We start from the raw sequence: 15166 nt of genomic DNA, 5'->3' as shown, positions 1-15166 counted from the left end.
ACTCGCTATTCCGCAACATTAAATGGAATAGCGCTGATTGGTCGCTTCAATGACGCATTCTGTATTCCGTAGTCTTATTCCGGACCGTGTGATTTTACCCTACGAACCGACCAACTATAGTCGAATATTCCCCTGTTACAGTCGAACAAGAGAATGCTCGACTGTAGTTGATTGGTTCTTACATTCTGATCCAATTTACATCTTTGGTGGAAACTAGGTCACAGATTCTTGTTTAAAGCGGGGAGCACAGACTTTTGCGTAACACATAAAGCCGGTTTTACATTAGTGTAAGCCGATCGCAAGTTTGTTGCGACAGCCAATATGAAGTGTTGATTTCAAAATGCAAGCTTCAGATTGGCTGTCGCAACAAACTTATGATCGGCTTGCAACTAATGCAGAACCGGTTTTACGTAATAACACTTTAGTTAACTTTAATGCTCAATTTTATTTCGCAGAAGAGTCCCGGATTTTTTCAAATTCTTTCATTTTATGCAAAAACACGTTGAATGAGCCTAATTTCATCGAAATCGGAGGTAGCTCTTCCGAAGAATTACCCTCATTTTGTTTCTGTGACAGATTTCCTAACCGTAATAGTTGTCAACTTTAACGCTTAATATCTCAGTTTGCGGGGCAGAGCGACACTTTTTTTTATCAGATTCTTTCATTTCATGTAAAAAAGCGTCGAATAAGCCTAATTTTATTGATTTTTGAGGTGGTTGGTGCTAAACTGTATAATTACCAGAATGGCTAATTAAGTGTCTTTTCACTTAAATAAAGACAAGTTGAAAGTTGTGACGTCGAAATATTAAATAGTGGTAAACATAAATTTTATAATGAATATTTTTTCTTTATTTTACAGATATGTTTGGAAAAGAAGTTGTTAAGCTCATAACGGAGCTCGATATGCATGAAGATATTCGACCATTTAATGTAAGCATTACAAATATTATCCCGGATAGCAAAATGTTAGCAGGATGTCAACAGACTGGTAGCAGATTTGATAGAAAATGTTAGCAGACTAAGCACAACTGATGTCGCATTCTATTCCTGCTCTGCTGTTCTACTGTTCTGTTAACATTCTATGCAAGAAGACAGACTGGCAGCAGACATCAAACAGAATCCGCTGATAGAATCTGATAGCAGATTGTGAGCAAAAACTGAACAAGATCTGTCATTTTCATTTAAATCTATCTGGTTTCTTATAAGAAATTTTGCGTACATATATAAATGGTTATATATAATTATACATAATTATATATTTATGTAATAATTATATATTTATGTATATTGTGAAAACTATAAGATATATAGTATAGAAACAATACAATTTTATTGCTAAAAAATAAATATTTTAAACAAGGGCTCTCTCTCTTTAAAATAACAAAAAAAATTAATCTAGACTGAGAGTCAGCATGAGAAGAGGTGCGCAATAAAATTTTAATAAATAGTTACTTTATTTGATGTCTTCTTTATTTAAAGTCTTAAGAAATAATTGAACTTACTGAACTCATTGAACTCATTGAATGTTTCGATTCCCTTTGGAATCTTCTTCAACAATATGCCTAATCCATATTAGATTTTGTGAGTAGACAAGGTAGAGTCACTCACAAGTTGCCAAAACTATAGTGGAATCTGCTTAAATTCACATACTTGAGAGATTTAAAAAATCAATCAAATAAATAATAAAAACAGTACCCAGCAAGTTACCTACACGATCACAAAATCTTGTCATGAAGCTTTGAATGCTATTAATATTCACAAATAATTTTTTAATATATTTTACATGAATTTGATTGAACTCACAAGACAAAGGTCGGATTTCGAAGGAAAAAAGTCATAATAAATATAAAGACATTAAGTTGCTGATTTTACGATATATAACATATTTAACATATGTAATGTCAAGTCATAAATATAATAAGAACGGAAAATTATTGTAATAGTTTCAAATATAATTTAATATAAGAATTGAAGAGTTAAAAAGAAAATCTAAAATAACGAATCAAATTTTAAACGCCGCATTAACATTGTGTAAAATTATGTAATAAAATTATTATCGCTTATTGTAATAGTTACAAATATAATTTAATACAAGAATTGAAGAGTAAAGAGGAAAATCTAAAACAAGTCAAATTAATAGCATCCAAAGCTTCATGACAAGATCGTGTGGATGAGTTACTTATACTCGCTACTTATTTGATTGATTTTAAGTCTCTAAAGTAAGTGAATTTAAACAGATTCTACTATAGTTTTGGTAACCTTTGACCTGTGAGTGACTCTATCTTGTCCGCTCGCGAAATCTAATATAGATTAAGAATATTGCTGAAGAAGATTCCAAAGAGAATTGAAACGTTTAATGAGTTCAATGAGTTCAATGATTTCTCAAGACTTTAAATAAAGAAGAATCAAATGGAGTAACAAATTTATTTGTTAAAATTGTATTGCACACCTCTCCCGCTAACTTTCATTAGCCCAGATTAATTTTGCTTTTGTTATTTTATTGCTAAAATATTATTGATTAGCTTCACATTTCAAAATGCACATGAGAAAGTTATAAAATAATAAAAAAAAAATTGGAGATTAGAAAACACACTAAGAAATTAGCCTCTCTAAGAGATTAGCCTGTTTGATTCACATACACCAATTCTTATAGGATTCCTGGACGTTTTCTTTTTACGAGAAGCAAATCCATCTCGTAGCGAGGCCGTATATGAAAATAGCAGATCTTGCTCGATTTCTGTTGCCAATTTGCCGTCAGATTATGTCAGTAGATTCAACTCGGTTTCTATCCGCAATCTGCTGTCAAGTTATACAGCAGACTCTGTTTCTGTTACCAACTTGCTGGCATAGCATATCATCAGGCTTTGTCATATTTTTGATAACAGTTTTGCTGACATTGTCTGATAGTACAAACTATGTATAATTTGTTGTCTTTCTGCAATCAGAAACTGATAGCAGACTTTGCTCAAAATTTGTCTCTTCGAATTTGGATAGGAGATTATAGATGGATCTGAGATTATAGGTTATTATTAAAATTAGGTATAAAGTTTCTCCTAATTTACAGGAACAGGTGATGCGACAAGTTTTTGAAGAGATGCAAACACTTTATAAAGCCAATTTAATGGACAGGTATAGTATATGTTCATTAAAGTCTTTACAAAAAATATGAAAAGTAAAATCATAAAGAAAGTAAAATATTGTATATAAACAATGTATGATAACAATATAATTTAATGAAATAACATTAGCTGTCTTGTAATTTAACAGGAAAAGCTACATTTCACTAGTGATTAGATATCAATCTTAATAAGTTTTCTTTACTTTTTGCAAATGTTTCAGACTTTCCGAAATGTTTCAGTAACGCAATACAGAATGAAAGAAACAATGCATTGTTACCGTCGGTACATTTTCGCCATACGGCTCTGCTCAGGAATAAAAGATGCATACTGGCGTATCTATATCATCGGATCAGACGATTACGGCAGATGCGCTGGGAATTGGGCAGCATCCTACCAACCGAGATAACCGCTAATTTATTGAATGCAGAGATGCAATGGTTTCAGAATTATAATAAATCTCTGGCCACCTACATGAGATCAATAGGTGATGATCATGGATTAAATCTGACTGTGAATATGAGTCCTCCAAAGACGCTATATGTTGAGGTAAATATTTCTCTTCTAGTCTCTCGTATATGTGGCAGAACATTCATTGTGTAAGAATATTTTTTCATTTTTTTTTTTTCGTTTGAATTTGCAATTTTGCTTCTTGCTTTATAAGTATTTTTATTTATAAATCATGGATTGTACAATTTTGAATGTTTTATAGATATAAATTTTTATTTAAAAAATTTATTTAATAGAAGAAAACAAGCTTTCTTTTGGATATATGTAATATATATGTAATATAAATTATGGATTTTATATATGTACGTATGTATTATACTAAAATAATTGAATGATACTAATAGTTAGATGATTTCTTTTAGGTGAAGTGTTTAAGTGATTTCGGCAAACTAGAACTCGACGATGGTGAGATCATTACATTAAAAAAAAATACATATCATCTGTTACCAAGAGCTATATGCGAACCACTTATCAGACAAGGCATACTCGAACACCATAATGCATAATTGTATAATTAAAAAAAGTTTCTCCCTATTTCTATCATTTCTTTTTTACATTTATTTTTGCATACATTTATTGTGTATTTTAGTGCTGCAAACACTATCCTCACTGTGTGTGCAGCTCAACGTAAAAATGAATACATACGCACGCGCGATTATCGCATTTAAGAAGTAAAACAAACATTTTTTACTGCAAATGAAACATAAATGCAAATTTTATGTTTTACTATTAGTTTCATATTCTTAGTTTGTTCTTTTTTAACTTTTTCCATTATTCTTTAATCTCTGATAAATAATCTTTATTGTTACTGCACATATTCTGAATGTATATATATATATATATATATATATATATATATATCATGTAAATAATAATAATAATAATAATAATAACATAATTCCTCTACTTAAGTTCGAATGCTTAATGATAAGGTATTGGAGTGTATTTGCAACTGATTTTGTCATTGATCATGACTTTCTCATCTTTTATTACATATTTTAATATTTATATGAACTATTATTTAAAACCAAATATACTTGAAATTAATTAGAAAATATAATAATTGTGATACATTATAGAAACTTGAAAAGATATTTATCATATTTTTAATTACCACGGTTATTATTGTCAAAACATTTTTATGAATATTTAAACATGGATGATTCCTGTGAGGGACTGGATCACTATATAATATGTTAAACAACAACAAAACAATATTTATTCCAAAAAGGTATTGCACAGATATAATAATTATGATAACTCTTTCTCTTTATCTCATCTACAAACGTTCAAACTTCTAAAACAAAGTAAAAATGTTCTATTTATCTTCTCTTTTCCTTTTATCAAGTTACTTAAAAATACAGTTTATATTCGAGAGCAGATAATCCGAAACAGTTCCTAAGTTAATGGCATACAAGTACACGTCCACAATATATGCGTATGTACTTGCGTATGTAATAGCCTACTTTAGGCCCAGTTTTACAACTCATGGTTAACTCTTAACCGAGGTCCAACTTATTCATTATCTCTTTTCAATTCTAGAATTGGAAAGAAATGAGAAACAAGTTGAACCTCATTAATTACTTTGCGAGTTATAAAGCTTGAAAGATATAGTACCACCAGCATTAGCATTACATAAGGTGTCCGATCGACAGTTAAAACCTCTTGAATGTTGTTCAGGATCATGTCCTGAATAACATTTGTTAAGATCACGGTCACTGGAGATTGTTTCTTTTATTTTCATTTTTGCACTGAAAATTCATTTTATGTAAAAATCCTGAATAATATTCAAGACGTTTTAGCCGTCGGTCGAACACCTTGCATATTGCTAATGTCGGTGGTACTGTAATTTTCAAGTCTTATAACTCGCAAAGTACTTAATGAACTTAATTATAATGTTTTGAAAAGCTCTCGAGGCAAGCTACAAGAATATGCAATGAAAAATTAAGGGTTCCATTTAAAAAATTCAAAGTAATCTTGCCTTGATCTTGACAACGCCACCCAAAGTCAACCAATAATATCATTTTATCTCCCTCAAAGTTACAAAACTTTTGTCTGAAACACTTTTCGATTTAATGCAGTGTTTTTGACATATTTGAGTGGATCTTTTAAAATGGAACATCCTGTGGGTGTGCGTGCGTTAGCTTGCAAATTATCCATCAATCAAACATTTAATGATAACTTCACAAAAATATATTTAGATATTTAAAATTTAGAGCATTATATACTGTATATATATATTAGGTGCGCAACTAAGTTCTCGCTGTTATTTTGATGCAAATGCCATCAAAATAACAGCGAGAACTTAGTTGCGCACCTAATATATATATATATAGGCTTTGTCACATTTTTGATATACCTGCAGTTTGCTAGTATTGTCTGATAGTACAAATTCTGTCTCTTCAAATTTGTATATTATATACATATACATTCCTGCTGAAAAAGTTCCGCTAAAATTATTTCGTTTTGGAACATTTTAGAGAAATTGCTGAAAATTTGCTGAAAGTGAATTTCAGCTAACATATTGAAAAATCACTGAAATTCAACCGAAATTTCTCTGAAATTTTCTGAAATTTCTCTGAAATTCTTGCTGAAATTACACACACACACACATATATATATATATATATATATATATATGCAATCATATAGTAAATACCTATATATAATATTATACATATAAAAGTATTAAGGTAACATCGAAAGGTAGTATCGAAAAAACCAATAGTTTACGAGATATTTTATATTTTATTCTGGCACATATTGACATAAAATGTTAAATAAACTATTAACTTTTTAATAATCGTATCTTAATACTTTTATGAACAGAATAATGAGATGAATCAATTGGTGTAAAGAAACACCATATAATTGCTTTAAAATAATATGTATGCAAAATGGATAATTTTTTAAATAAACAACTATGTGTTTTTTTTCCACCAACTAATTCATTTCATTATTCTGTTCATAAAAGTATTAAGATACGATTATTAAAAAGTTAATAGTTTACGAGTTATTTAACATTTTATGTCAATATGTGCCAAAATAAAGTATAAAATATCTCATAAACCATTGGTTTTTCGGTCATTATCTTATCATTAATACTTTTATATGCAGAATAGTTAGAGGAATTATATTATGTAAAAAAATTCACATATTTCCATTTAAAAAAACGAAGGTAACCTTCAAATCTCCTAAGCACTTCCATTTGGAAAAAAATGTTCATCATCACAAGATGCCCCTCTCGAGACCGAATAACTTTATTTCATGCATTTTTTTCTATCTTCAAAACTGCGGATGTTATTCGGGTGACTGGTCTTAAGTGAGACACTCTGTATATGTGTATACATTATATTGTATATGTGTATTGGCAACTATTTTTATCAACATGAAAAAATTTGAAAAAATTCTCAGAACTTTATGATAAAAAAATAAGCAACTTTTGTCTCTTGATATTTTTCTGTAAAATTGATAGTATTTGAGTAAAAAATTATTGAAGACCAATATTCGGAATTTTTAGTAATTAATACCTCGTTAATCATTGCGAAAATTCCAAAATGGTACAACACTTTTCGATTCATGGTCAGTTTAGTCCGCTCTATCTACAAAAAGCGTTTGGTAGAAATCTCACCTTATATGTATACATATACATATAGTACCTGTCCTGATAAAAAGCTAAATTCATTTATTAAAGTACTAATGATTCTGCCATACATATACATACAGTGAATACAGAAAGTATTCATACAAAGAAAATATTTTTTTTTAATTTTATTTTTTAAAAGTAAATATTATCTAGCGAGAAATGAGTTATCGAATTGATATTGAATCGATATAAATATGATGATTTCAACATCAATTTGACGTCGATTCGATGTTTAATTGACGATCATTTCTTGTTGAATAACAATTTATTCATAAAGAATAAAATAGACTATATGTTTCTTAAAATTATATATACCAAAAAGATATGTATTAATTATACAAAATATATCATCTGAAAAATAAGAAAAATTCAAAATTGTATTGTTTGATGTTCGAAAACTATTCGTACAAGAAATTTAGTTTCTAAAATCAAGAATACATGCGAAACTCGTTTGTTTATGTTAGAACAGAATGTATTTATTGTATAAAATTGCTAATTAATGTTTATTTTCTACAAATAAGGCTTTTTATATAACAGATTTCCTTGTACGAATACTTTTTGCTCTCACTGTATGTATATTTATGCGCAAATTGAGTTTTTTAAATTATGATATTGCCTTATAAATCCCTTTTTTCTATTCTGTTAAAATATGCGATATGTTTTAAATATATATTTTGTTACGTTATACAAGGAATTCGATTGAATGTAATAGCGTTTTGTAATTGAATGTAATAGCATTTTGCAAGTGCATTTTGATGCATATTAAAACCATTATACACTGATTAGATCTAAACACAAAAGTGAAATACAAATATAATATAATGCTGGAGGTAATATTAATTTATAGTATATATCTTTTATCAGTTAATATTTAATTTTTAGACACGTTATTGAACATTAATAATTTCCCACTGAAGATGATCATTAAAAGTCGGAACATATGGTTATTGTCATATTTTTAATGTTTAATCTTTTAATTTTTAATTGATGTAATTACATATATCGTTTTCACAATAAGAACATCCAGCGTTTGACTCTTATTTATTTTGAATATTTGCATTGTTATTTCAATTGAGCCGTTTGTTATATTTATTGGTAATTGAAATACAAATATTTCAATATTATAAAATACATTTTACTTAACAGCACATTGAAATTTATTTAATGTTTTATGGTTTAATCTATTTATTACGTCATTTAAAAAGTATCCGCGGTTTTTTGTTTAATTTTTGAATGAAAAAACCGCGGATACTTTTAAATGACCCAATATATTAAACATACTTACATTTTTACCAATTTGTGTACGATGATTTAAGTGCACTAGGTGTATCAGAGTATGTCTAATTAAATTCACTATCATATAACATATTGGGTCACCTAAAAAGTATCCGCGGTACTTTGTCACTAGATATATGACCATTAACACGCATCTAGTGACAAAAAACCGCGGATACTTTTTAGATGACCCAATATATACCTTTTAATCGGAAGCTACTTCTTCGTATTTGCGAAATAATTCTGAATGTAATGTGCGGGAGAGGGGGGAGTTGATTAAATAAATTTGACGAAATTTGTTTTATTGTTTTATTATGAATTTTTAATATTTTTTGTTTTATTTCTAAGAAAAATCTTGGAAAAAAACTGCACTTTTAGGGATTAAGATCTTACAAGTTAATTGTTAAGATATTTCACGGTATGTTACGTTAATTCCGATGAGCAACAATATCATTATTTACATTTTCTATCGTTATCGTAGGTTTTTCCCAGATAATCGGGGCATTGACGTCGGCAAGGTCTACCTGCATTAAGGTACTCACACACCGAAAAAGTCGTCATCTTTGTTCCTTTATAATTATAATTATTCGCCATTATTTTATTTTAATACCATTATAATGCATAGTAATGTTAAATGATAGTAAATTTCATATACGGAGATATTTTATCGCATCAATTGAGAATTTGAGAAGCTTTTACAGGAATACATTTGCACGTCAAATTCTTCGATTGCTGATTGTATTTACGATTGATTTCTCATTCTTCGAAAAAAATCGAAGCATTAAAATAACTTGTGAATTACATAAGATTTGAAATATGAAGAGTTTATTTTTCAATTTTCATACAAAATAATTTAAATATTATTTATGAATGTTTAATTAAATTATTAATTACAAATAAAATTGCAAAAAAAATCCAATTCAATATCATTTACTAACAATAAGATAAACTCTGATAAATCCTAAATTTTCCAAGAAACCGTATTAATTTCAGAATATATGATTCTTTCGAAAATATATTGCCTTTTCATTATCTTAACAAACACTAATTAACAGTAGTGTAACTGTTAGTTATAATTTCCCATTCAATAATATTACTATTAAGTATAACATACAGAGTGAGAGCAAAAAGTATTCGTACAAGGAAATTTTTTTATAAAAAAAGTCTTATTTGTAGAAAATAAACATTAATTAGCAATTTTATACAATGAATACATTCCATTCTAACATAAACAAATGAGCTTCGCATGTATTTCTAATATATTAGAAGCTAAATTTCTCGATTGAATACTTTTTAAGTATCCAAACAATGGAATTTTTAATTTTCGCTTATTTTTCAGATGATATATTTTTTATAATTAATATACATCTTTTTGGTATATATAATTTTTAAGAAACATATAGTCTATTTTATTCTTTATGAATAAATTGTTAATTACAGCAAGAAATGAGTCATCGAAATAATATCGAATCGATATCGATATAATGATTTCAACACCGCGTCGATTCGATGACGAATAATTGATTGATGATCGTTGACTACGTTTAATTGATGATAATTTTTTGCTGGATAATATTTAATTTTTTTAAATAAAATTTTTTAAAAAAATATTCTCTGTACGAATACTTTTTGTACTCACTGTATGTTATATTACAATTAAATTGTTGAATGGGAAACTATATGATGTTATTAACAATTATAGTACTATTTCTTATAGTATTTACTGGGCAGAAATCTAATGCACAAATGTTGGAAAAAATAATTATTTAAAAAAATGTTCATTAGCAACTACTTATGACTGATTTCTCTATATGTCTATTATATCAGTAAGTTTAAACAATTTTTAAAAAAATAAGAGTAAGAAAAAGAGGATAGTGTATTTGTTTGAATTATGATTTAAAAATAATAGGTAATGAACACCGTATTTTCTTAAATTCTAACGCGTGGCCTCTATAATAACGGGAAAACCCATGTGAAACCTTTGTGATAGGAGAGTTCTTTTGTACGCATTGAGGTCATACATTTGATGGTAGTGGCGGTGGCGACGACGAATCGATTTCCTGGTACGTGCAGTAAACGATCGTAGAACGTTTACTGTTATGTATCGCCCGAGTCGCAAAGACTCTTTCGGATAGGAAATGCCGCTGGAATTTCCGGTGAGTTCGTCGCGTCGCGTCGTGATGCTCTTCCCCAGAGGAACCGCGAAGAAAGTAGTCCACCATGTGGCATACATGAAAGTCATATCGATTGGCATGTGATAAATCACGCGTAGTGCGAGTCTGCTCACCCATGAGAGAAATCTTTAGAAAATCTGCGAGATAAAGGTACATACACGCGTGCGCAAAACGCGTTAAGTTAATTTAATTTAATTTTTCTTTTTATTATCATTACGAGATTATAATATTCAATTATTACAATTATAAACTAATTAGCAATAATTAATAATTATAATATATATATTATAATATATATATTATATATATATTATATATATATATATATATATATATATATATATATATAATAGTGTTTACAATAATTAGAAATAATATGTAATAATATTAAATAATTCTTAATTTAAATATTGAATGTTTTATTGAAATATTATTATAAAAAATTGCAAAATATTTCATCAACATCTTTGCTAAGATAAATTTTGCTCAAACTTTTTTAAAAAATCAAATTTCAATACATGTGTTTTTTTTTAAGAATATTGCTTTACTTTTCATTTATCACAACTTTAATAATTGTTGTAAACTTATAATTAGTAATAATTGAGAGGATGGGCAGAATAAAGGCTTAATTATAAAATTTTGATTTTAATAAAAGTTAAAATAACTTCAAACTTATTATTTTTTTATTACACAATGGACACAGTATGAAATGAACCCGGATAGCAATGTGTCTGTCTTGTTGCTGACATGTTGCTTGCTAAGTATGCATTGCTAAGTATAGGTTGCTATCAGAAGTGCAGCAACTGAGTTCTCAGTTGTTGACAACTTGATGTCTTTACGATATGATAACGTTAAGTAGCAAATTGTTAGCAATTTGCCGACAACTTTAAAATCGTCATTATCAAAATTCGTATTGCCATCATATTGCCATAATAATATGCAGGGGATAATGTTGCCGACAACGCAAGCTAACATTGACACAGCTATCTCGCTGTTAAATTGCTGATAATACTTATACATATTGTTGTTTGCATGATATTACAATGTTGGTATGTTCGAAATAATTAAAGACAAATCTATGGCAAGTTATCAGCATCATAAACAATAACAGATTTACACGATTTTGCTTTTTCTGGGAATTTATGCAATGTCTTTAAGAAATTACATATTACAATACTTTTCTATTACGATCAATATTATATAAAAAAAAGCTAACCTCCGGAAAAAGGAAACATAGAATTATGCCTTTATTCATGTTTATTCTGCCCATTTCTTAATTAATAACTATATTGTTAGTTTACAATTGAGGGTGCATGTGCGCGCGCGCGCGCGCGCGTGTGTGTGTGTGTGTGTGTGTGTGGGCGGAATAAAGGCACAATTCTACTTAGACTTTCTTCCGGAGATTAGTTTTTTATATAATATTGATCGTAGAGAAGAAAGTATTGTAATATATAATTTCTTAAAGACATTGTATAAATTCATTTAATGCTACATCCATTGTGTATAATAAAAAAGTAGCAAGTTATTTAAATTTTTATTAAATCAAGATTTTGTAATTAGGCCTTTATTCCGCCCATCCTCTCAATTATAATTTATAATGGTAACATTCATTATTATATATTGTATTATCATGTAATTCTTTCGATGTTGTTATTTGTTTGAGCAATTTGTTTCCCAAATTTCTTTTATCTAAGTATTTTTAAATTCCCCTTGGTTATCATTGTTTTTGGAGCAATTTTTTTTCGAAAATTTCGGACTTAAAAACATTTTTTTAAGATGGTTGTATCGCAAAATGACTTTTCTTAAAATTTGTTTGAAGCTTTTATTATTTGAAAATAATAATATTTTCTCTCTCTCTCTCTCTCTCTCTCTCTCTCTCTCTCTCTCTCTCTCTCTCTCTATATATATATATATATATATATATATATATATATATATATATATCATTTTGAGTAGAGGAGGGGTAATCAAGTTCAAAAGATAATTACATTTAAAGTTAGTACTTTTAACATGAATAAGAAGAAGCACACAGCCACATACGTAAGTTGTTTTTCGTACAAGTTATATATTTAAAATTAATTACATGTAAACATTTCGGTCTAGTTATGACTCATCATCAGAATGCAAATGTTAAATATTTAGTACATTAGGATATCGCAGTACAAAAATTCAAAAATTAATCCTGTCTTCGTAATCTCTTTTATGAATGAAATTAAGAATTTATTCTTGATAACTTATGTTATTATAAAACACAGTTAGTATTTAACATTTGCATTCTCTTGATTGTACTGATGATGGTCACGACTCGTTGGAAATGGACCGAAATGTTTGTAATTAATTTTAAATATATGACTTGTAAAAATAACTTGCATATGTTATTGTATGCTCCTTCTTATTTATGTTTTATGTTATCGAGCTATTTCTAATAACTTTATTTAAATTTTATTTAGTACTTTTAATATGTGCTAAACAAGGAGGTCCCTGTGCTAGACAAGGAGATCCCTGTGCCAGACAAGAAGCGACAGTACATTTTCAATTATAGCGCAAAAACGATATTTACAAATTCTAAAGACTAAAAGACTATAGATAAATGTAATCTCCTAAACCGGATCTCCTAAACCGAATAAAATAGAGGGGGGGGGGGGAGTAACCAGGCAAATATTAGTATAAAACTTTAGAAAGTTGCTTTGTTATTTCATTATAATATTCACTTCGCTTATCAATTCATTCTCAAATATCGGCTCACAGCAGCTCGGGGAAATAAAAATTACTATTGCGAAATAAAAATTATTGTTCAAAAATTGTGATTTACAGCAATTTTTGAACAGTAATATTTTTTTTCACTGCTGAATGGTGCCCTTATGCGCTGGCATTTCAAATGATTATCTTTCCTTTCCTCCCCTCCCCTCCCCCACAAATCGCTCCCATGCGATACAACCACTTTAAATATATGATTCATTTTTGCAATAAAAGAATAACAAAAAATAAGAGATGAAAAATTTATCATATGGAAAAGAATCTCTCACTTATACATTCATCGATTCTTATAGGAACGAAAATCAAAGCTTGATAGATATTATGGTACTTTGTACTTGATAGCTTACAATCTAATTTGTGAGATAACGCTTGTACACGGATTTCAACTTAAAGCGTTACAATTTGATCGACATAAGATCACGTCGACAAAAAATGATTCCTTAAATCTGTAAGTGGAAGAGGGCGGGTGGATTTTATTTATGAGTATATTTTTTTTAAAAGTCTAGTTATCGGATATTGTATTATCGGAGATTGGAGAATGTGAATTGAAGATTAGAATTCAATTAGGTAAGTTTATAATTTTAATCTGTTTCGTTTTAGTTTTCTGATTGGTCGAATTTTAATTTTCAATTCATAATATTCAATCTCTGATACGTAGTGACGTAACACGCGGGATTTTAGGATTTTACGGAGCTTCTACAGAATTGATCGATGCTCCATATGTGCGTATTCGTTCAAAATAATTATCTCTGATTAATCTAATGTGCTCTCCGAGTAATAGCAAGAGACGCACTACACAACAGCACTTACGTATGAATTACTACGAAAGAAACAAGTATTGGCGATAATGGAACATGAGATATGTGCGCGTGTGACGAAAAATATTATTACATAAGAGTAAGAGTTCACGCACATTAAGCGCGCAAAGATGAAACTCTCGACTGTTTTCAGGTTTTTCAAAAAATCACAGGAGTATTATAATTAATATACATATAAGTATACATACTATAATCCCTCATTTCGCGCCATTCTTTGACAGTCCGTCACTATCCTTTCGCTTAAGCTTGTAATTAAAGATAGATCTTCTAGAAAGATTTTAGAAAAGAAAATTAAAAAATAGATCTTTTTATCTACTTTTTATTCGTTTTTGCAAATTAATGAATTGTAATTGACTATTATAGCGGATTTCAACGAATGTTCTCAATTTATTATTAAAATCATGGTGAAGTAGAAACAATTAGCTTTCCTATAAAGTTATCTAAGAAATTTAAAAAAAATCGGTAAACTAGCCGATATTCATAGTTTATAATCCGTTATTCTTATTTCAATTAGTCTATCTTAAGTAACGTAAATAAAGTATAGATAGAATAATAGAAGTCGATTATGTGTGAGTACCGGCCTCTGATTAATTCTCTTTTACTTTAAAAAAAAACGCGCCTAATCGCAGTTTGAATATAAGATCAGATCACTATAAATACTATCCTTAAGATATGATTAATTCAATGTTAAGGCTCAACACATGCAACGTGCTATTTCATTCGCGTTTCACGCGAATTGTATAAGTGGGATGTTCCCTCATGTCATTTTCTTCGCAGTCCATTTTATCTGCGGTAAAAACCTAATGTCATAAAAGATACAGAAGAATTTCACGCAACCGCAAAGGATGTAAACACTCAGTGGATATTCCC

General features: G+C 28.8%; 1 protein-coding gene across 4 annotated transcripts; it reads left to right on the top strand.

Annotated features, from left to right (window-relative positions):
- Positions 1–290: 290 nt before the first annotated feature.
- Positions 291–4160, top strand: LOC105146295 (DNA replication complex GINS protein PSF1). 4 transcript variants are annotated; one of them, XM_087409448.1, is made up of 5 exons: positions 291–587; positions 860–930; positions 3065–3129; positions 3359–3665; positions 3989–4160. In XM_087409448.1, exons 1-5 carry the CDS (start codon positions 341–343, stop codon positions 4130–4132), a joined length of 834 nt encoding a protein of 277 aa, XP_087265574.1. In that variant the 5' UTR covers positions 291–340; the 3' UTR covers positions 4133–4160. The 4 variants fall into 4 exon arrangements, with proteins under 4 accessions (XP_087265574.1, XP_011054753.2, XP_087265576.1 ...); XM_011056451.2 differs by having other exon boundaries at positions 293–533; XM_087409450.1 differs by lacking the exon at positions 291–587 and adding an exon at positions 593–712.
- Positions 4161–15166: the final 11006 nt, after the last annotated feature.

This window comes from Acromyrmex echinatior, chromosome 9, assembly GCF_024713525.1.
Source record: "Acromyrmex echinatior isolate Ae372 chromosome 9, ASM2471352v2, whole genome shotgun sequence".
NCBI lineage: Eukaryota > Metazoa > Arthropoda > Insecta > Hymenoptera > Formicidae > Acromyrmex > Acromyrmex echinatior.
The sequence above is the reverse complement of the archived record's forward strand: the minus strand, read 5'-3'. Positions and strand labels throughout refer to the sequence as shown.